This window comes from Tenebrio molitor, chromosome 1, assembly GCF_963966145.1.
Source record: "Tenebrio molitor chromosome 1, icTenMoli1.1, whole genome shotgun sequence".
Lineage (NCBI taxonomy): Eukaryota > Metazoa > Arthropoda > Insecta > Coleoptera > Tenebrionidae > Tenebrio > Tenebrio molitor.
Genome location: NC_091046.1, coordinates 24,203,880 through 24,228,280, shown reverse-complemented (window position 1 = coordinate 24,228,280; position 24,401 = coordinate 24,203,880). Strand labels below are relative to the sequence as shown.

Here is a 24,401-nt window from a genome sequence, read left to right as displayed (position 1 = left end):
TATAAACATTATTATATGGAATTTTCACAATTATTGTTAATACATATAGGCAAGAATAAAGTTTTTTAAATATATTGAATAAATTTTGTTCGATATAGGTACTATACTTGGGCCAACCAACAGATATAGTAATAAAACCGCCCCCTAGTGCCCGCGTATTTTAAATAGCAGCTTCCAATTGGCTTATTCTAAATGTGCGCAGATTTTCGAAAGCCTGATGTACACAAAAATTACTTGACGGCATCCGGCATCTCATTCGTTTTAACCTCGCTTCGGGAGTTTGACCACGTGTTTATGTTTGTTTTTTTCCTTGGCATTTTTCGATTTGTATTACACAATAGTTTTTTTTCAAGACTTTTGGTTCTCTATTTGTTAGAAAGACCCTGCTTCATTGTGAAACAGGCTTCGGCGCATATCGTTCTATATTTGTTAGTTGGGCCAAGTATAGAGGGGGTATTGATAAGTTTCTAGCCTAGTGTAAAAGGAAATTAAGAAATTATATTATTTTATTCAACATAATCAGAATCACCAATCAATTCTATGGCACTTTTAACACAACGTTAAGGAAGTCTAACACTCACATCGTCATCCTTTTATGACTTTCTTGAGTTTTGAAAATAGGTAATGATCCGAAGAAGCTAAGTTAGGAGAATATGCTGGATAATCGGCAATTTTAAAATCAAATTCACTGAACTTTTGCAGTACAACAAGCAGGTGCAGGTCTTGTAAAGACGACGTATTTTCACAATTTTGGTTTGAAATTTTGTTAATAAAGAACAATCTCCCCTTATCGATTTTCCTTGCAGCATGTAATCAGTGATAATGACCCCATCTTTATTCCAGAAAATGAAAGCGGGAACTTTTCCGGCAGACCTTCCGCTCGCGAAACTTTTTGGGTTGAGATCCAGCATGTTTCCAATCTTTTGACATTTCTTTGGCCTCTGGATGATAATGATGTACCCAAATTTCATCCATTGTAACTAAACGGTCCAACTATCTTAGGATTGGCTGCAAATCGATTTGGATGGTGTCACCCTCATTCACTGTTAATCAGTATTCAGCCATTTGGGAAATTCCTTTTACTGATAATTTTCTCATATCCAGTTCATTGTAAATGATATGAAAAACGTAGGTATTCATATGAAATGTTCGAAGTCTCTGATATTCGTTTTACAACGATTCATCGCTGTTCCAAAATAATATCATGAATAATATCAACGTTTTCTGTTGCTGACGCAGAAATCGGTTTTTCAGCTCTCTGCTCAGGTAAAACAGGAAGGTGCTACTATTGTGAACATGTTATTAAATTTTTCCTTCCCAAATAACTTCATCAAAAATAACTACTTTTTCACTAAACGGTACTTTCTTTTGTCAAAATTCCAATTTCTATTCGACATGCCTTTTAAAAAAAAATACAATTTGAAACTTTGCACCAAGGAGTATAGAAGTATAGGGAGGGGACATACGCAAGCTTATGGGCGCGGTAAATTGAAGCGGTGAGGGACAAGGAAACGGGTGCAATTTTATGCAACCCGTGAGGTACGCCCCAGTTAACACTACTTGAGATGTTGGGAATTAACAATAAAACTGCAGGAAAATAAAAGACTATATATTTTTTTTGCATCACAAATGTATTCAGAGTATGAGAAACTAGAAAACCACACTAAATATCACAATGCAAGTGATTTGATTTACTTTCTTGGGGCGTACTAATAGCAGACATGCGCATTAAGGCGGCTTCACTCGGCCGGCCGTATGTCCCCTTCCTATTATTCTATACTCCTTGCTTTGCACGTGCACTTTTCAATGTTTATACTTAATTGCCATGGTAACGGCACTTGCTCTTGTTTATTAGAAATGGCCAAGGCTAATTATTTATCAATACCCCCTTGTACATTAGAATAAGTAAATTAAATTTCACTCTCCGTATGATTACAAGAAAAACATTTTTTACAAAACATTATGGGTTGTATATAGGAGTAAATAACTAACTAAGAAAATTTGCAATACCTTTATGGCGACAATCCAATAACTAACTTACGTCTACGAGGCACATATCTTAGATATAAAAAGAGTTTTTGATGATTCCGCACAGCACGTGTTCTTGATTCACTGACGCACAGGTCAAAGAGTTATATCACTGAGGTGTATATATTGATTTCCAAATATTAGATTAGGTTATTCAGAGTCAGGTGATATTTTAAGAAAACCAGTTTCTATTTCTAATGTAAGGTTACGTGTTAATGCTAAAATCTCAATGTTTGTCAAAATGTTACTTATCCAGTATTTCAGTATGCAGTATTGCCTCTTCACGACAACTAAAAGTGTAGCACTTATATTTATCAATTGTTAAGTGGTAATTCTCAAACTCGTTAATTAAGAAATACAAATGAAATCAATTAAATTCATCAGTAAATTACGGATTAGATTGATGCATTTGTAACAATTCATGTTTTTTTTTTATTTCAGCTATACTGAAATCTCTCTGCAAGGAGTTTCTTTCAGTCAACGTATCAGCAATATTATATTTGATGAATTACGAAAAATATGGACGGAGTACAGCGTCTGCCCAATACTTTCTGCAATTGGCGGGTTATTTGGGAATACCAGTCATTGCTTGGAATGCCGATAATTCAGGATTGGAAAGAAGAGCTTCACAATCCTCTCTGCAACTTCAGTTGGCTCCATCACTAGAACATCAAACGGCAGCAATGCTCAGCATTTTAGAAAGATATAAGTGGCATCAGTTTTCGGTAGTTACAAGTCCTATTGCTGGGCACGATGATTTCATTCAGGCAGTCCGAGAAAGAGTATCTGCAATGCAGGTAAGATTCAAGAACTAGATGGCTACGTAATAAGTTTTCTTATTGGCGGTTTAGTGATTATGACGTTATTTTTTCCTGGTGATTAAAGTGTATAGCAAGCTGTAATTTTCTAAGGATTTCTCGTGGGATCAATAAAATTTGTAATAGAGGAGATGAAACCGCATGCCTTCTCCGATTGACATGTTTAATTGTAGCATCTAAGTTACGCCATTTGAAGACTTTAGTAGAAATGATTTTAGTTGATAAAAATTTGATACAAACACAGAATCTATTAAACATACACCTTATTCAGATCCCTAAATTCAACTTGAAGCCTGACTACTCACCAAGATAAAAAATAGTGTATATTCATTTTGGTCTAGAACGTCATGTATTTAATACTTATTATTTATCAATTAAAAGAAAATCAACTATTTATACGATGACTGCTAATTGTTATTTAAGTAACATAGGAAATTGAACAAGTACGTAAATTTAAGCACAATCGATAGCGAACGATGAAATCCTACCTGTTCAGTAAAGACACCTTCCAAATGTGTTACATAGAACTGTTTTTCTACAACCATTTATCTATCTAATAAATTAAACTCATCTTTGAAAGCATGCCTTCATTTCATGCCGACCTAATAGTCATATTTTATCTACTTAGCGTTACTAATGGGTTCATTATTATATCGAAAACAGTTTAATAATGGATCGTATTATTAAACTGTTTTCGGTAACTTTTATCTTTGTTACATTGGCAAGATCAGCCGTTTCACGTCAGGCGTCAAGGTAAAGTGTCAAGTTATGAAGTACGTTTAGTAAATATAACATTTTAAACATTTAGCACACGAATGACAGATATTATATTATTGAATTTGTTTCACGCCTATGACACTATTTTCAAATTTAAATACCAATCGTCAATGTCTGTTACCAACCCACGCACAAGTCCCTAGTCTAATATGAAAACTAGAGCAGCTGAAATATCAGGAATTAGTAAAGCAAAGTAGATAAAATATTATATTACATTCGTTTAATAAGACGTAGTATCACACTCATTCCATTAAAGCACTCCTCGCTACACTCGTCGTACTTTAAACACATTCGTGTGATAATAAAGCATCTTATTAAACTCGTATAATAATACATATACTAGTTTGATTTTGTGTACCCAAATAAAAAAAACAATCATTTAAAAGAAGTTAAATACAGCTTGACAAACCTAACGTGGCCGTCCAGGGTAAGACGCGCATGAAATTATAGACATTTCTTTTTCATTTTTCCTTCTATTCTAGCATAGTTCGTCTTTGTCTGACATCTACTTTTTCCGTTCCCCATCTACGCATTTGACCGGCCACGCTAAGTTTGCCAAGCTGTATTTATATTTATACCCTTAATTATATGTAGTCTCAATTTGATTAAAATGATTGAAATTGACGGTAAACGATTGATTAATGCAATTTAAATTTTATATGTCGGTTCTGAATAAAGAGTAATAATTAATTTGGAACGTTTTTATTCGAGCACGAAAAATATGTTTTCTACTTTGGTATCATAAGTGAGTCTTTGTGAAACTAAGGAACTTTTTGTGAAACTGTGTTTGGTTTTTTTTTATACGTACATATTACGTTGGTATTGCTGTAATAGCACGCTGGCCGGCGTCCGACATCTCTAGTGAGCTCCTGTTAGCAATTAAAACATTTGAAATTTGACATAAATTTCACAGAAATGCCACCATAACTCATGCCACACAAAAGTCCCTACATTATTTCATAATTAGATTTTTGAGTTTTTATTAAATTAATACGACCAAAATAGAAAATAGTAGTTTATTTGACGACAGGAACAAGTTGAATACAACGTTTTTTTGTTCGGCGAGCCCTTTAAAGGCTCCAAATCGCTTAAAACCTTTAAAATTAGCTTGACGTTCCGTTTTGACAAGTTGTGACATTTATCAAACTCCGTTCACATAGGAAAAAATTCTCAAATTCTGACAGTGTCGAACAAAAAAATAGTTTTATAAGACGCACTGTGACACTCGTTCTGTTGGAGCGTGCCCCAACCAACTCGTGTCACAATCAAGCATCTTATAAATCTCATCTAATAATATACTAAGTATTTTATATTTTGCGTTCACATAGCTCCGTTGTGAAACCAAAAACAGTATCATAATAGCGGAAAGCATTTCTATAATATCGATAGTACCATCTAGTCTTTGATTAAGAAATTCGTCATGCATTTGTGGAATCCTGAAATGGGTTATTTAAATAAATAATTATAGGTATTATTGCATTTTTTCCCTGCAATTTACAGTGCACACACGCATTATGGACTGTTTCATACCTATCCTTGATGACATTTTTTTTTGCTCTTATGGTACAATTTACGGTTATCATGTTGGTACTGTCAGACTCCTCTGCCAGAATCCTCTAAAGATACGTGGGAATATCCCGTGTTTCAATCGTTTTTTGCCAACCATCATAAAATTCCCCAGAATTTTAAAATTCTTACTTTTGATTTAAGAACGGCTCAAAAGGTGCAAAATATAAAAAGTAGCATATTACATGCGTTTAATAAGAGGTATTGCCGCACTTGCTTCTTTGGATATTATACTAATTGCTAGACAGCGGATTTTATGCAAAATGCATATCGCTTATTTTCAATAATTAAGCAGTTTCCTTCATTTTTCAGACGAATGGCACCAAAAGTGATCATTTGGTGTTAAGGATGAACTGGAGTAACAATCTCAGCAAAAAGTTGCGGAATTCTTATAATGCTATGAAACGTTTATTACGAGAAATCAATATGTATTTGAAATAGTATATTGTATATCAAGAGTTGAAAATGAAAGATTTCACACGAGTTTGCAGAATTAAGCCACAAGCCGTAGGCGCGTGGCTTAAGCAAACGAGTGTGAAATCGAATTTTCAACACGTGGTATACACGATACTTTTCCGACGACCACAAAAAAAAACGCTAATATTCGGTATTCCTTCAAACTTCAAATATTATTCGACAGAGCTGCGGACAAAACATACATTGGTGGCTATGGTTACTACAACTGTGTGCAATCATTTTATTGCGCACAGGCTAGAAGGTATCTGATTGGCTAACCAGTTTCATTGCACACGGGTTCGCTATTTGCATGCAATAGACAACTTTCAATAATAGTTATTTGTGCGAATTTACGCATTTTTCATAGTGGTCGTCGGAAAAAATAGTTTTTAATTTTTGGAAACGAATTGTAATGAGTTGCAAGTAAATTTTGTGTTTATTTTCTTGATATTTAGATAATTACTTACATGTGATTTTACAATCTTTTGACTAAGACTGGACGTGAAAGTAAACAAAAGCACACTGAATTTCAATTTTCATTGATTTCTGTTAAGTTCTTAACGTAACTGCAGTAAGACGTGCGATATGAGTGTAATGTTGCATACCGACGTCAATTATATGCATTTTGTTCACTTTTATTGAAATTAAAACAGATACATAACCTCAAAAACCGTGTTTTTCCACATGTAATTAGCGATTACAAGGAAAATCCTCGACCAACTTTTTTTGTAAATTCATTAGAAAATTCTACGATATCGATACTTTATGTGTGAAAAATTAAAAAAAATTGGCCTTTTTGAAATATGTTTTTTATCAATTTTTATGCGACCATTGCTCCATTTCTCATAAGAACACGTGTAAAATATCCCGAAACTTTAAAAGGTAATAACTTTAAAATTCCTCGATCAAATTTTTTTAAATTTGGCACAGTACTTTAGAATGGATGAAAGGACTATTGTACCAATTTTAAGCAATTTTCGCCATTTTTCAATGTTACTCCAAATTTTTGCATATTTTACATATTTAATGAAATAATGCATATTTTGATTTTTCATGCATATTTCGCCTTTTATGCATATTCTAGCATATTTTAGTACATTTCAAATTTTTTCCACGGGATCTGTTTTAGTAAAAAGCAAACGTGCGTTTTTCATCTTGCTGCAAATCTTAATCAAGTAAAAACCTGTTTAGGACCCCAACATCTGGCGGCCACACGGAAATGGCGACACAAACCCCGCAATAAACAATTTATGCATCGGCATTTTTTGATCATCCAATTCCACTTTTAATTTCTGGAAAAAAATTTCGCAATTCATGAACAAAATGTTCTTGTACAAAATTTAAGCTTTCATTGGAAAACAATCATCGGAACATGAAGTTTATATTTGAAGTTTTTCTAACGTTAAGCTGCCGAAAGTGAAAAACAATTTGGTTACGGTGTGGATCAAAGATATAAATGCTCCCTATGGGCGACGAAAGGGTGTTTTGTACAGCATGTGGAAAAATGGTAAGTTACCTACGTTACGTTATTGTTTGTTGTGGTTTTCATAAAAATTTAAAATGATAATGAAGTCATATTAATTCAATTAGTGTTGATTATTGTTTTGTGTTTGAATATTTTAATTTAAGCTTTTACAAAATATTATATGAAAAGTTCTAAATGTAATAAGTACATATTACGAAATTAATTTGATTTAGAATCTTAATTTTTTGAATGTTTAAATTTTTTTAGATCATAATATATATGTGAACGAAAATTTCAAATCACGCAGCACATAATGTCAACTAGAAACCTTGAAGAAAACCAAACTTTCTCAGTTACTTTTACGAGAATCGTTACTTGGGGAAACCTCTAGAAAAAATGAACAAGAAGAACTCAATATGTCTTTATGTAATCCTGTTGTCAAAGCCAATATTCCGCTAAAAAAACTTCAAAATCTTAGTTTTAGGTTATTCGATATACTTGCATATTTTGGATTAATAGTGCATATTTCAAAGATTCGAGTGCATATTTCAAAGGATTTGACTGCATATTTATGCGCATATTTTGACATTTTATACTGCATAAAATCCGCTCTCTACTAATTACACACGAGTGCCGAAAATGTTTTATATGCACTTTACCGTAAACGCTACCTCGAGGTATTAAGATGAGCATAAAAAAGCCTATTTTCTGTGATGGTGGTAGAAAAAACTTAGTACGTGACGTGAAATTTGACATTAAAAAAAAAGTCGAAAATAGGGTTTGTATTTCAACTTTATCAGAAACAGTTTGTTCTAATCAGATTTTATGCCTAAGGTATCTGTTCCAAATAAGGCCCGCTCGAAAATAAGGCCCACTAATGATATTGACTTAGTTATGGAAATCTCCAAATATACGACAACATATGGGGTTCGTTTAGCATGAGAGCATAAAATTATTATTAAACCGTAGTGGGCTTTATTCTTGAATTATTATTTTGATAGAAAATCAAATAAAGGAAGTTGGTATTGTCCCTCATGTGACACCTGTGAAAGTACGAGGGTCATCCAGAAAGTAAGGTTACAACATTTATGTAGGATCGTACATATGCGTATGAGCAAGAATTGTTCCGTTTGGTACCACGAAGCTTGTCTAGGCCTAATAAAAGTTAATGATTTGGATTATTTGTGTAGTTCATGCAAGCGAAAGTTGTTTTTATTTAAGTATTCTAGAAGAAAATGGTGTTTTATTAATTTCTATCGAGAATTTAATGGGTGGGCCTTATTAAGCACATTGTACGCAATAAGGCCCACAAACAATTTTTTTTTTTTGAAAAAGGAAAAACTTTGTTATTATTTTTTTATTTACATGTTTTATGCTGTTATGTTAAGAAAATAATAAACTTTCATTTACAACCCGCATCCAAAGTTCTTACTTACTTGTTTTTACTAACCGATATTTGAAAACAAAAATTAGGTGGGCCTTATTTGGCTCAGGTGTAAATTTTCAGGACAAAATTTGAAAAGAAACATATTTTAACAAAAACAAAAAAATCAAAATTCTTAAACTGAATGTCAACTTGATTGAGCTAAAAATACATAGCTACATATAGGGTGTTTAAAAATGTCGCACTAAAACTATAGTAAGTACAGTGTTCAGAAGCATTTGGTAAGGGAGGGAAAAATATTTTTTTGTTCGACACTGTCAGAATTTGAGAATTTTCTCCTATGTGAACGGATTTTGATAAATGTCACAACTTGTCAAAACGAAACGTCAAGCTAATTTTAAAGGTTTTAAGCGATTTGGAGCCTTTAAGGGGCTCGTCGAACAAAAAAACGTTGTATTCAACTCGTTCGTGTGTAAATTGGGCCTTTTTTGGCACTCGTGGACCTTTAAAACGCTCGTTTCACTCGCGTTTTAAAATGGCCCACGCGTGCCAAAAAAGGCCCAATTTACACACAAACTCGTCAAATAAACTACTATTATTCGGAATCGTATTGTAAATATGCACATTCCTAACCTTATACGAGGGCGGAAAGTTAACCATTCTTTTTTACTTTACTTGGTCAGTAATAGGCCACTCTCCGCCCTATTATAAGGTTTTTCCAGTGGCGTACTTACTGAAAGTCGAAAAACAGTAAAAATGGAACTGTATCAAATTAATTGTTTATTTGCTAAAAATGTAATGATTCCGAATAAAATAGTATACAAACCTCGGTGGGAATGTGTTTCATTCCTGTCTCGAGCATTAGTTCACTTCGGCTACGGCTTGGTAAACTATCTTAGCTCTCGACAGGAATGAAACACTTCTCACCTCGGTATGTAATCTACTATAAACAATTCTTGGTGTTAAATTTGCACGTGGATGAAGGTTTCTTTTATGGTAAATTTGGCAACTGCGTGCACTTACCAGTACTTACCTTTAAAAAATTGAAATAGTTTCATCGATTTTTGCATAATTTTCGATAATTAAAAGAGATGAATCGCATTTAATATCAAAGACCACAGAGATTGCGTTAAAAATTATTATTTAACTTTCTATGCTGCATGTTTTAGTTGCATTTTGAGTGTTATTTAGTAATAATAATTACAACTACAACGTTTCTTTAAACGATCCTTACCCAAAACTCTTCCCATTGTGCAGAGAACTGAAGACCAAGATTTTTTTAAATATTTGTCTATCATTGTCTATCATTTATCTACCAAATGCTTGTGAACACCGTACATTTTTAAACACCCTGTATATAGGAAGCAAATCTGAGCTTTAAACTGGACTTTCTTTGTTGTTTTAGTTTGTTGAAATATTAAAATTCAGCTTTATGGGAATCATTTTTTTATCAAAAAATTATGTAATTGTTTTGTGATTTTTTTTGTTGAAAAATTGGAATTTTTACTGTTATCCTGTTTTCACATTTAAATTATTGATATTTGAAGTCCAGATGGTGAGACTAAGCAAATAACTATTTCATGTGAAGAATGATGATATTATATATATTATACAGGTTATTCACGAGTAATAATGGGCCTTACAAACCTTGAAACGCAACCAGTTATACATTTTGATCGCCTTTAAACATTAGCTTAGTTTTAGTTTTCTTTTTTTTAATTTGACATGAAGTTGACATCTAAATTAATGTAAATTTTTTATATTTTTATTTAATAATTTATTTTGATAGATGTTACGTAATGACAACGGGAAATTGTCTTAATAAAAGCAGTCTTGGATTCATTAAAAAATAAAAATATCAATTGGGATCTACTCGTTTGAGAAATATGTTTATTTGGTTGCGTCGGGACATTGTTGGGCCCATTATTACTCGTGAATACCCCTGTATGTGGTTATTCACTGTAGAGTTCCAACGAAAATTTAATGTTATGCAACACAAAATACCAAAAGCTCAGATTGCTAGAGGCCACGTTTAACGTTTTAGTTCTCTATGTAAGGTTATAAAAAGAATCATTTTATAATCTAACATAATAAAAAAATTCGTACGTTTTACACGACTTTATCATGTACTCAAACGATAAAAAAACAGACATGATTCTCATTTGTGGTGAGTGTCGTAAAAATGCTGTTCAACCTGCACATGTTAGGCCTATTTCTAACGTTTTTGGCTAACGTTGATTTCATCCAATATTTCTTCGTATAACCTTACATAGAGAACAAAATGACATTTTGACTTCTAAATGAAACTACTTTGATTCCTTATTTGTAAAATGTTAAACATGGTAAAGTCAGCGAGAGATTGGTTGACATAAAAATCACTAAATCTACGTAGAGAAAGTAGTACCTAGGGCACGTAAAATCGGAAATATATCCTTTAAGCAGGAACATTTTTGCCCTGAAATTAAGCTCTAATTAATGTATTCTAGTGCATTTTGTAGTGTTGGGTTAATTTAATACAATTTAAAATCTCTCAATCTCTCGCTGGACGAAGCAATCTGAGCTTTTAGTATGTTGTGTTGCATAACATAAAATGTTCGCGGGAATTCTACGGTGTATAACCCTGTATATCTGGATGATATGTGATTTCATACACAGTACATAGGAATTTTCTATAGAACAATAATTATTGCAAGGATCTAGAAATGTTTAAAATTTAAGAGTATAGCCAGAGGCCAGCCAACGATTTACCCTAGTTCATTTCAGAATAAAAGTCTATCAGAATTACAAAAAAAAGTATGTATGTGTTCGAATTTGAAAAAAAAATACTTTGACAGTTTAGCCTTGAAGCCCTTGGAGCTATACGTGATTTTATTAGACCATTTTGTAGCCTATTGACAACCACTTAATTTGGTGTATAGACAATTAAATTCTCCGATAAATAAGGGAGCTATGGACGTCTTGTTTTTTGGGGACACCTGTATACTGTGTGAACATAAAGTTTGGAACAAAATTCATAGCGTTATGTGATGTTTTTAAAAAAAATCACTGGGACAGGTCGATTTTATTTCGACATATCCCGACAATTTGTTTAAATGACGTCATTGGTTTTTGCGTAATGACAACCCCTACTTTTTACTTCTCTTTCTGATAGATCTTCCTACTACTTAAACGATGAATGAAAAAAATTGTTACCTTACATAACAATTTTTCTTTTCAGAAAATTACAAATTTTATTTCAAAAATTTAATTGGGAAAAGAAGATATTTTCGTTATTTATTTATTTTTTTTTCATTTTCACTGGATCTCTCTGTGCCCTTGGACGCAATAAGTGAAATTAGCCCGACTCTCCATTCAGTGGTTATCAACAAAAATACTAGCCAAAATGTAGAAAATAGGTACATTATATGACGAAACGACGTAGAGTAAAACGTTGCTGGCTCTCAGACTATATGAACATTCTTATTCAGGTAGTAATTGAAATGTACACGTCAATTGGCATAACATTGTTGGACTTTCTGAAATTCAAACTCAGCACGGCATGTTGTCATCTATGCCTGGAATGATATTGCTCTAAATAGAGTAATCTTGTTATTCACTAGTTATTGTTCCTTTTTTACTTTAATGTATAAGATAAAAGATAAACTTTTTAGATGAATTTTAGGAAAATCAGTAAATAAATATTACGATAAAATCTGTTTCAAATTATACTCGTAATTGTGTTTTATTTGAACTTGACTGTATTAATAGTTATGTTCCTACTAAAAGTTTTAACGTTTTGTAAAATAGAAACTAAATGATTATATTGAGTGTTCGCCCGAAAATTTCTGATGAGTGTATTTCTGGGGTCTTTGAAATTATAAATTTGAAATTTTAGGATATGAGTCAGCATATAGGGCTACGTATAAAGGTCATATTGTTACTCCCTCCATCTTTAGCCGCTCCCAACCACCCCCAATTCAATATTTTAAATAACCCTTTACATTTTTAATGACGGATCATCAAAGAAAGCATCTTTTTAATGTCTCTATTTTTTTGAGACATTTGATTGTGAAATTTTGAAAATTGCGAAATTTGCTTAGTTAGACCAACGAAAAGAAATTGATAAAGCACTCAAAGCCTAAATAGGACAGAAAAATTATTAATTGTTAATTATAATAACAAAAAATAGTTAATAACATTTTTATTACAATTTCAAAACAATTAGGTACAAAAAGTTTTAGTTTTAATCAAGGTAAATACTAAACTTAAAAGTCAATTTTTTTAAATTTAAAAAAAACTTTCCTTTGTAACCTATCACCTTTTTTAGACAGACGTACTCAAAAGGAGGTCCTCATTTATAATCAAGTGCGAATAGAATATTTTTGTTCGTAGACGAATATTTGCTATGTATAGCGAAGACAAACACTGTTCTGCACAGAGTCGATCAACTACTGCCACACATACTCGTAAAAAAGAACGAATTATCTAAACGATAATGTTCGTGCAATTTCCGTACTTCATTAGCATCTGCGCTAGTTCGTATACCTACTCATAATACCATAAACCGTTTCGAGAAATATAAATACAAGAAAAAATCGATATATTTTTAAATACTTATTTGGGTTTTCTAATTTTTTGTGAGTACTTTATAATAGTGTATTATACACCAAGGTGAAGAAGTTCATGATTATAGCCAGAGCGCCAAGATTAGAGCCCGAGGCGTGCCGAGGGTTCTAAGGCGCGAAGGCTATAAGGGACTTCTTCACTATTTTTTCCACTACTAGATACGTTAAAACCCTTTCAGATAATAATTATTAGAGCTGGGATTTTAGTCCAAACGGCTTTTGGTCTAGAATGCAGCTAATTGGAAATTAGCACTATCAAAATCCGTTTCATCAAAAAGCCTTTAATTTAAGCCCTATTTGTTTTTGCCTTTTTTGCCTAAAACGTCTTTTATTTCTTTTTTTTACCTATTTTCCTGTTTGCAAACTTTTTGTAGTTAATTTTTCCTTTTTTGTGCCTTGTTTGCTGTTTTTTCTTTTCAAAATACCCTGTTTCGAGTTTGTTGTACAATCATTTATTTGAATATACAATAATTTTGGAGGTTTTGAAGGATACCAAAATAAAAAGCGATCTTTTGTACATAAAGTCAAATTTTAAAATAATCGAAACAACTATAACTCAACTGAAGTCAGTAGGAATGTCACTTTCAGAGTCAATGAATATTTTTGAAAAAGCAAGGATGCAGGTAGAGTCTGGTCAAGGAGCCGTCGCTGAGATAATAAAACTTAAACTCAAGAACGTTTTGAACAGAAATCCAGGTTATTCAACAATATACTCCTTATACAAAAATTTTTCAGGAGAATATGTTGAAATGCCTCCAAATATTTCAGTTACTGATGCAACTAAATTAAAATGTTTACCCGTCACGTCATGCGACGTCGAAAGGACGTTTTCCTTGTATAAAAACATTTTGACCGAAAAACGTCATAGTTTAACACCAGATAACATTGAGAAACTTTTAATATGTTACAGTCAATCAAAAGAGATATAAAAAGACTTACCTATTTCGGTTTATTTAATTACTTATGTTTCTATGTTTTTAATTTTTGTTAAATAAAGAATACTACTACCTATATGTCCATGAAATTACTTAATACGACTAATTAACAATTACTAAATATGATCTTATTGGTATCTAATGTTTCTTAAAATATGCCTTTTTATAACCTTTTTTTTGGAATATTTTTGGCCTATTTAGGTACCTATTTTTATAATTACATTTACCTAAAAGTCCCAGCTCTAATAATTATTAATAAAATAATTTTTTTCCCTACTGGTTAGAAATGTAGGCTGTGGATACCTCATTTGAGATAAGAAAATTCAACTTTCTCGCTAAGGTAAGAAAGTAAATCATGAAATGTTTATGGTAAAACTGTACCAAAATACAAATGTCAAAAATGTCAAAAGTGAAATAAGTTATTGATAAATGAAAGCCAATTCAATAAAGCAAGTTGGTAGATCAATCATATAATCTGGAAAATAAACAGATAAGCTAGGTAGGTAGATTACTATACCCTGTTTATATCAAATTTTCGAACAAACGTCAAATCTTCAAATACGAGTTAATTAAACAAATAACCCAGCCTACTATTCAATTCTCAAAATTTTCGTTTTAATCAGGAATATAACCATCTTTTTTTGACTTTTTTCAACGAAGTTGTGCCGGTAGGGAAAAAAATAGTATTCAAACCTTGTTAAAAAAGTGCCCTTGCAGACCTTCCTTAGGCACTTACAAATCTCGCCTACGGCTCGGTTTATAATCTTTGCCTGCGGTCTGCAAGAAAGCACGCTTTCTTACCTTGGTTTGAAATATACTATTGTCCGATGCGACGATCCGAGTTCTCATTTTTCAACGGTTGCTATGAAAATCGTCTACGTTAACCAATGAAATCAACGAAAATCTTCCGTTGCTAGGTGACGGCTATTCATTGTTCACCTAGGTTAATATGAAAAAAAAAATTGTTACACAGTCTAGGACTGGTTTACAAATCTATGAGGGGCATGGTGACCAACTCAATAGACCGGGACCAATGGCTTAAGGTGACTTCCGAATCACGAGACAGAATATAGCCTTTTTTTATTATTTTAAATTTCTCCCTGGGTCAGAATCGAACCCGCGACCCTCGCGTCCCTGAGCCGAAACGGACTCCCTTACGCTATATTCTGCTTAAGAGAAATTCTACTTCTGGGGTCGGCTCGAGAGTCGATAATCAAGCCTTCTGAGACTAGTAGTGGAAAAATTTATATAAATATGTATGCATTACTCAAGTAACATGAAGTCTTCTCTGATGCAAATGTTTAAAAAAAACCCATTTTGTGGCAGCCACGTTTGTCTGCGAAAATAAATATAATAATTATGCACTGTATAAAATAGTATATTATGTCATGAGGAGCAAAAATGAAGTTTTATGTGCTGCGGCTGGTCGATTGGCTGCCGAACGCAGTGAGGCAGACAAACCAGCCAAAGCACATAAAACCATTTTTGCTACGAATAACATATACTATTTTTTCTTCAAACCTTCACAACAAATTATTTAAGACATGTTAAGAAGCCAGGTAGGAATTTCAAATGATTTAGCTAGTTTACTTTACAGCCGCTCATCAGCGGAGATAATAACTTCACGGACGCCCTCAGCGGAGATACTAACTTCACGGACGCTCCTCAGCGGAGTTAATAACTTCACGGACGCAGGTCAGCTCGTTAGATGCTATGACAATGAAGTGACACTTTAGCATTATCAATGCAGCAGTGCAATGTCATATTTTACGGACTTTTGAAGAAAAAATTGTAAACGGACATTTGTAAAAGTTTTAACGATCATTCATCGACACATATATCGAGGCGGTTTTAGCTATATGTAAGTACCTACTAATCTGGGTTTGATTTAAAAGTTGGCAAGAGTGATATAACAATCTTTTGAAATCCAGGAATAGCAGAAGCTAACCAACTATTTTACCGCCACAAAAATATTAGAGTTGTTGATTTAAAACATCAGCACTATCCTACAGAGCCTCTAATTTTTCAATGGTTAAACTTGACTAAACTATGGACTGTTCAATTGAAAAGTTCATCAAGTAGCCCCTGAATTTTTCACAACATTATGAAGTATGTCTTAGAAGGTCAATGACAAAAGTTAGGTTAGGACCACGTTAAGAAGTGACATTTTTGACTACATTTATTTCATATTATGTACAGTTACAGTAAGGTGAGTGCTAGATTATCAAAAAGGTTTATAATTAGAGCAGGACATGTCTCTGGCTACATATGTGGTAACATTGAATACAAAATCTTTTAATTTGAGGGAAGTCGCAGCGATGTGTAATATGTAAAATTTTAGGTTAGATGCGTTTTTCATGTTAAAAGCATTAATTGCCTACGTTGTCGACAAGCCAATTGCACAGATGTTCTTGGATAATAATCTGCTGGCTTCAATTCCTGCACTGCTGTGACAAGGTAGGGATAAAGATGTAAATTCTTGTGTAACATTGTGTGCGTTATTCCAACAGATAGATTAATTTGCTGACTGAATTGTCGGATAGATGATTTTGGTGCTTTTTAGCACTTAGCATTTAATTTTTTAAATTTAATTAAAGTTCAATTTCACAGAAAACGAAACTCAATTTAAAAAAAGACGTTGCACTCGCAACATCTGTCAAAGAAGGCATCATCCCTTTTCGCTCTATCTTCTTTCATCAAAAACTCGTAGCCAACTTGATGAACTTTTCATTTGAACCCTCGTTAGATTAATAGCTCATTTATACTAACTCGATAGCCCGAATACTGGTTTTCCAGCGAGAGATTGGTTGACATAAAACCCACTAAATTCTACGTAGAGGAAGTAGAACCTAGCGCACGTAAAATTTGAAATACTATATCCTTCAAGCAGTAACATTTTTGCCCTGAAATTAAGCTCTAATTAATATATTCTAGTACATTTTGTAGTGTTGGGTTAATTTAATACAATTGAAAATCTCCCAATCTCTCGCTGGACAAAGTTTATCTCCAAATTCATTGTAACGATTTAGTGTAAACTCCGAATTCGATCCTGCTCGAATTCGGTGGATTTTACGCTTGGTCGTTGGGACGATCGAGAGGCCGAAGTCAAGGATTTTTGTCTACTGTAAGAAATGTCACTTCTCCAAACTGACACGCCGAATTCGGTAAAACGATCTTCTTAATGTAAACAGTCATTCAAGATAGGTACCTAATTTGTAATTGGTTTAAATGAATTCGGTAGCCAGCTTCGGATTATTATCAATCTATGTGTAGTAAATGAACTATAACTACATACATGATACTGTGGAAACAGATACATGTACATGAACGCCCTACAACTTTGTATCATAATTTCTTTCTGCAAAAGCAATTTTTAGAAAACCATTTTGGACGAATTATAAGGTCCCTAATAGATCGAACTCACTCCTGATGGATTGGCCTGAAATAATACTGTTTTCTTTGACGAGAAATTAATCAAAGTGTCACTTTGGTTAGATCTTTTGAATGAAATTCTCAAAGAGTGAAACGTTTAAACGAGATGCGGCTTAAAGTTAATATTAATTAAAAGCTCACTAATAACCACAAAATTTTTATATTCAAGACTTCCTTCAAGATGATCGTTTTATTAAACGTATTAAATTGTTTATTTTCCAAGTAACTTACACACTGATTTTTCATGATGGACCAGCAATTCGCAGGTAATTTGATACGTTAGATAGGCTTCATCTACTGCCGTTGGGAATGTTTCCTCAGAGGTTACTTGGAAAATGACCTTTTTTATTTTTTTTCTGATGCTGTATAAACCATTGGCAGCTAACATTTTGCGTGTTACCTAGACTTTATCAAAGGCTTCCGCCTGTATCTTCGGTTTCTTGAGAAGCTGACCCCTGAGTGGGAATGTTTTTTTACAATTTCAAGCAACATTTTTTTTTATCCGGCAACATTACTAAAAAATGTTGCAGACAACATGTTACCAATTGATCTCAAATATACAGTATGTCCCCGGATTGAGTTTACAAGAGGGAAAAATTTTTTATTTTTGATTTTACGCAAAAACTTCAAAGGAAATGCAGAAAAAATATTTACCTTTTTTTTTTAAAAATCCAATGGTAATTGAATATAAAACTATTCTATTAAGTATGCGCCGTTTTCTGTACATCATTCAACCCTGTATCGAAGTTTAAGCTTCTGAACACCCATGCCTGATACATAACTGTTGGGAAATTTTTCATTAAATTTTGTAATTATGTGACAAAAATCGGTCCAACATTGGATTAAATAAATTCTTTGTTCTAAAGACAACATTTTGCAACAGTAATAAGTTGTTTGTCAAAAAACCAGGCCAATTGTAATACAATTTATAACATAAAAATTAATTCTAAGTCCAAATTTGAACAAAACATGTTAATTTAAGAATACAGTGTATCAATACTGAGATTTTAATAACGGAAATGGGGGTTTCAGATGAAGCAAAAAATTTTATTCCTCTGAAGTTTTTACGTAAAATCAAAAATAAAATTTTTTTTCCTCTTGTAAACTCAATCCGGGGACATACTGTAGATAGATATATTGTGTATTCAAACTTACTTACAGCTACATTGGTCAAACTAAATCACAAAATGACAAAAACAAAAACACTCCGAGCATCCACTTTCACCGGAAAATTTTATGATATCTATAAGAAATACGAATGTCCTTCGACCATCAAATATCTACGAGAAATTCACTCGACAACCAGTGGGTATCAATAAATTGGGAAACATACCGAAACAAATAGCTATTTGTATCTAAAAGATCTTGAACCTTGCAGGGCTCATTGTTACCGAAGATCTTCGGCAACATTACTTGTCGATGCAGCCACCCCCATCCCACGAAAATCCATTACAGTTACCGAAGGGTAGATTAATGAATCATTGACAAATAAAATGTAGGCTGCAAACAAAATTGTACAAGCTATTGATAGTTAATCTTTAAGGCCAAACGCAGATATATCTTGGGATCTACCACTGCCAATAATTACTAACGAAATCATCGTTCGAGCTGTGGTTTAACAGCAAGTATTCTCACAAGAGTACTATTACATCAACATTATAACAATACCATGAATATAAATCTCGTTAATAATGTAAAAGACTAATAAATCAATAATTACAAAGCCACTTTTTATAGTGTTAGGAAAAATAGTGCACACAGGATCTTTCATGGATTCGTGTGAATAAACATACACACTCATGTGAAAAGTGTCGCTTTCCACGCTCGGTATGAAATGTACCATATACGAATATGTATATCAAAAAATGTACAATCAAGAGCGGCTGTGAAAAACCAAAGATTTGAAAACGAATGCTTTTGGTTTTAGAACGGTTCCTAGATGAATGAGTCACCGTTACCGGTACTTAACGTAGCTGCCGTTCCGTCGATATCATTCAATAGTAAGGTTATACGAATATTATTTTGTTGGGACTATTTCAGCCAAAAAATTTCGTCCACCCTTTTCCTGTCATTTCACAAAAATTTGGTGTAGTTTTAGTTAATTATGTATTAAGGGCATAATCAGAAGATTATGGCACGAGGGAATGTTTAAAGCCCGAGGAACGAGGGCTTTTAAATTCCCGAGAGCCATAATCGACAATTATGCCCGTGGTACATACAACGTTTTATTCTATTTTATAATTTCTAAACGATTCAAACAAATATTTAGTATTCCTTAAAGGAAATCAACTAAAAGTTGTGTCCATGCAAATTTAGTTAGCTATTTTGATGTTGTTAGGGTTACTGTCTATATAATCTATGATTTTCTTTAATCAAATAATGTTTGGTACCATTGTTTGAATAATTAAACCAACCGTTGCTTGGCAGATTTTTGACAAATCCGGGCCATAAAGGCCAATTTATGCCCTCATTTGGGGGCGTATAAAGACGATTATTGTCCAAAATAGAATAAAACCTTTATTGTCATTATGATTGACGTTTGCAAATTAAAATTTGAAATTTATTACTGTCACCCATAAGAAAATACACACAATTCGATTGACACATGTCAATATGTGAAGTGAGGTTGTTCGTTCCTAAAGGCTTCTTTCCAGCATACGTGAGTGGACTGACAGTTGTGAACGAAATTATTATGTCCGCCATTGTATTATCGACTAGCAAAAAAAACTGGTACATGGTGTTGCTTTAGATACTTCGAAAACTCAATCAAAAATTGCGAGTTTTGGAAGTGTCTATAGTAACATACTGTACCAGTTTTTTTTGCTAGTCGATAGTAAATAACTACTTCGCGGTATATTAAGGTGTTGTGCAATATACGGCACACTTCGGCCATCGTTGTTTAAAGCTACATAGTGGAGTAAAATCACATAGGTATAATGCATTCATTTTTGTAATGACGAACTAACTGGAACTTTTTTTTTGTTAGATTTTTTTAGAAAATAAATGAAAATTCGACAGTTGGCAATGATTTAAATTGTCATATTATTGTCTTATTGTCACTGCTAAAATGAATGAATTTCCAAAACGGAGTAAAGTATCAATAAGCAAGCAGACGAACCAGCACATTTTAAAGGCTTTCAACAAAATAAAAGAAATTACTCATGGAGATAATAGAAACGCAAGTACGAAAAGTACAAAATTGTAGAAGCAGTGGCGGATGTTTTTTCGGTAAATTCTAATCTAAAATAAAACTCTCCCCAAGTGCTGTACAGGCTTCAGAAGTATGTACAAAATGTTAAATGTAGGACAAGGACAAGGCTTATGGGAAACTTTAGCATCCATGACATATCCCCAATTACTTATTGTTAATTTGGTTGAAGATTGCGATTCGGACTTAGAAAACAGCGACGATAACGAGGATGAGTAGGGGAGACTCGGGCAAGAAGAACCATGTGGGCAAAAAGAATCAGTCTATTATTTTTTACTTTAAATTTGCCGCTGCTTTGTTCTTATGGATTTCCGTTAGTGACAGTCACTCTGCAGTGTTTGATGTGAGAAACGTTAAGGTAAGTTACTTTTTTCATGATTTACGCCCAAAACAAAGAGTATGTAGGTGCTGAATCGATGATTGTAGCTCAGACAAACCGAAATCATTTCTAAACGAAAAAAATGTCATTTCCGAACTTTTTTTGGTAAAAGAGGATTTCGCGCTCTTCCTAACCTGAAACAGTGTTGCCATAGGAATAATTTCTTTCCTGTGAAATAAAATTAGTTACTTTCTATGTTTATCGGGCAAGAAAAACCAGGCAAAAGGAGCCGGCTCCAATTACCCGGTTCTTTTTGCCCGTTATACGTTGTAACTTAGTGTTCATTATTCTGTATTCTATATTTAGAAAAAATGGTGTTCAAGTACAAACGCAAAACTAATAGAGCCCAGGGATGGACAGAAGAAGCAATGTATCGTGCAATAAATGCAATAAATGAAAAGGAATATTCAATACGAGGGGCCGCTGTAAGATTTGGAATTCCATATCCAACTTTAAGAAAACATGTAATAACACAATCTTCTAAAAAAGAACTTGGGAGGTTTAGACCTGTATTCTCTGACGACATGGAGCAGCAACTTATGAAACACATACAGGAAATGGATGCTCGTTTTTATGGTTTAACTAAACAAGATTTATGCACCTTAGCTTATGAATTTGCAAATCAAAATAATCTTGTTCATAATTTTCAAAACGAAAGAGCTGGGGAACAGTGGTATTCTAACTTTATGCAAAGGCACCCTGAATTAAGCCTTAGGGCTCCAGAACCTACGAGTATTGCGCGTGCATGCGGTTTTAACAAACCACAAGTCCAGTTGTTTTTTGACAACTTAAAAACAATTCGCGAAAAACATAATATTGAATTAGATAATATTTATAATGTCGACGAAACTGGAATCCAAACGTCAGCAAAAAAACCACCGAAAGTGATTTCGACAAAAGGAAAAAAACAAGTAGGCTCCATCTCGTCGGCTGAGAGAGGACAACTGGTTACAGCTTTATGCTGCTGTTCTGCTTCGGGAAAATTTATTCCACCTGCACTAATTTTCCCAAGAAAAAAAAGAAACGCGAGATATTTGAACGGAACTCCTCCTGGAACCATAGATTTTGTGAGTGACAATGGTTGGGTAAACAGCGAAATTTTCTTGGAATGGCTAAAGTTTTTTGTAAAATCAGTAAGACCTACTTCAGAACAAAAGTGTTTACTGATTCTGGACAATCACGTTTCCCATCGATCTTTAGATGTACTGGAATACGCGTCACAAAATAATCTCGTTATTCTTTCTGTTCCGCCACACTGCACCCACAAACTACAGCCATTGGATGTAGCAGTATATGGACCACTCGGCAAATATTTTGAAAGAACAGTAGACAAATGGCAAAAACAACACCCTGCACAACATATCACGTTGTATGAATTGGGTGAATTATTTGGGTCGGCGTATCTACAAAGCGCCACTCCCCAAAATGCAATAAGTGGTTTTAAAAAGACCGGTATATTAGATGGAGATATTGATGTATTCAGCGATATTGATTTTGCTCCGTCTAAGGTTACTGACAGAGAGTATGAAATCCAAGACAATGAACACGATCTCACTATTGCCGACAATAATCACAGTTCTCCAAATTTATCTATACCATCGTGCTCTACGCAAGAAATTATGGAGAAGACACAACGTTTTGAAAATATTGAATGTTATGTGGAACATCGTACTCCTCCAACTTCGCCCATTCCATCATGTTCCATGAGTCCTACCCAAAAAACGACACCTCACGTAGACCGCAGTCGTTCAGCCTCACCTATTCCTGGCTGCTCTTATCACATCAATGATGAAAATGTTAACATAGCCAACAAAGATGTAGCAAAATATCATTTTACACCAATTTATGCAATAAAACCTTTACCAAAAGCAGTACAAAATGAAACAAAAAGGAAGCGAAAAACTCAAAAGTCAGAAATACTGACCTCTACACCTGTTAAAGAAGCATTGAGAAATCAGAAAATAAAAACAAACCAAAAAGTGCCAAAAACTAAATTACATGATGAAAGGACAAATTCAACCAACAATAAAAAGTCAAAATTGACCAAGTCGAAGATACCCACCGAGATGATGTTTCAGTACCCTCAAGAACCCGTAAAAAAAGTAGATCCTAATGAAGAAAATGTACCCTGTCTTGTTTGTGGTGACACATACGGAAACTCTAAATCTGGCGAACCGTGGATTCAGTGTAATATGTGCCAGAATTGGGCACATCAGTTGTGTGCAGATAATAACACTGGCATCTAGATCTGCGATAACTGCAAATCTTCGGTGTTAAGTACACTAAAATAAGAGTATTAATTGTAAATGTCATATGATATACCATGCGGTTCCTTGTGCCCAAAGACATTTTATATGAAGGTTACTTTTGCCCGAGGGAGTGGTTCCTAATGCCCATGGGTTTGGGCAAAAAGAACCAAATGTAACTTTTTGTTTATGTTTTTTTTTACAAGAATTTAATTTTTTGTTAATGTTTTTTTTAAGTAAATCTTATTTTGAAATGTATAAATTTTATTTTCCCGTTTTTCTAGCAATAAATAATGTCACCGGAGTTTTTCGCAAGCGTTTAAAATAAAGCGGTTCTTCTTGCCCGAGTCTCCCCTAGCAAAATGCAAAATTATTTCATTGATATCTTCAACTGCCTTTTCATATTTGTTTAGTGCAACTTTGGTTTTTTTTTTAATAATTAAACAAATTTAATTTCACTATACTTTGATTGGGACCAGTTTTGACAGAACAAATGACGTGACCCATAACCTAACTTTTTAAAAGCCTTGGCCGCATGGCTGTCGGAGACAGTGCTCCGAGGTCGCGGTCCCGGCGCTAGTGGGTTCGAATCCCACCGAAGGGGGAGGATTTTTTCGAAGGAAGGAACCTCCGCCGGGCCATGGATGTGTGTGTATGTCTATCAGGGGCTGACGGTAGGGTGGTGGAAAGAAGAGCGACACTCTTCCGATACCACCGCGAGGTCAGCAGGGTTCGAATCCCAGGCCGGATGGGCCTCCCATGGATGTTGTGTGTTGTTGTATTCGTGTTGTGTCGTCCAGAAAAAGGAGAAGGAAAGGGTGGGTATGGGTAGCCGGGGAAAGTACCCCGGAGCCCCGCCGCACCACAGGAAAAATGACAAAAACAAGCCGACCGTAAAGGTACCTGATAGGCCAAGTAATGTGAAAGGGGAAAGGCTTAAAAAAAAGCCCAAATTCGCGGTAAAAAGATGTGTTCACAAGACAAAAGTTACTAAATTTCGTAACTCTAGTTCGTCATTACAAAAGTGAATTGATTATATCTAGCTCGCTTATTTCTGAGGGTAGGTGATTCCAAGGTATAGTTCTCCCAGAGCTGCAGCGGTT

The 24,401-nt window shown here is 33.8% G+C and overlaps 1 protein-coding gene across 3 annotated transcripts in view; it reads left to right on the top strand.

The window, feature by feature from the left end:
* The window catches only part of Nmdar2 (NMDA receptor 2), a 268,077-nt gene that overhangs the window by 72,311 nt on the left and 171,365 nt on the right, over positions 1–24,401 (top strand). For all 3 annotated transcript variants that reach the window (XM_069037427.1, XM_069037444.1, XM_069037436.1), the window contains exon 2: positions 2,470–2,825. In XM_069037427.1, coding sequence (XP_068893528.1) covers positions 2,470–2,825 — 356 coding nt within the window. The remainder of the gene's footprint in view (positions 1–2,469; positions 2,826–24,401) is intronic.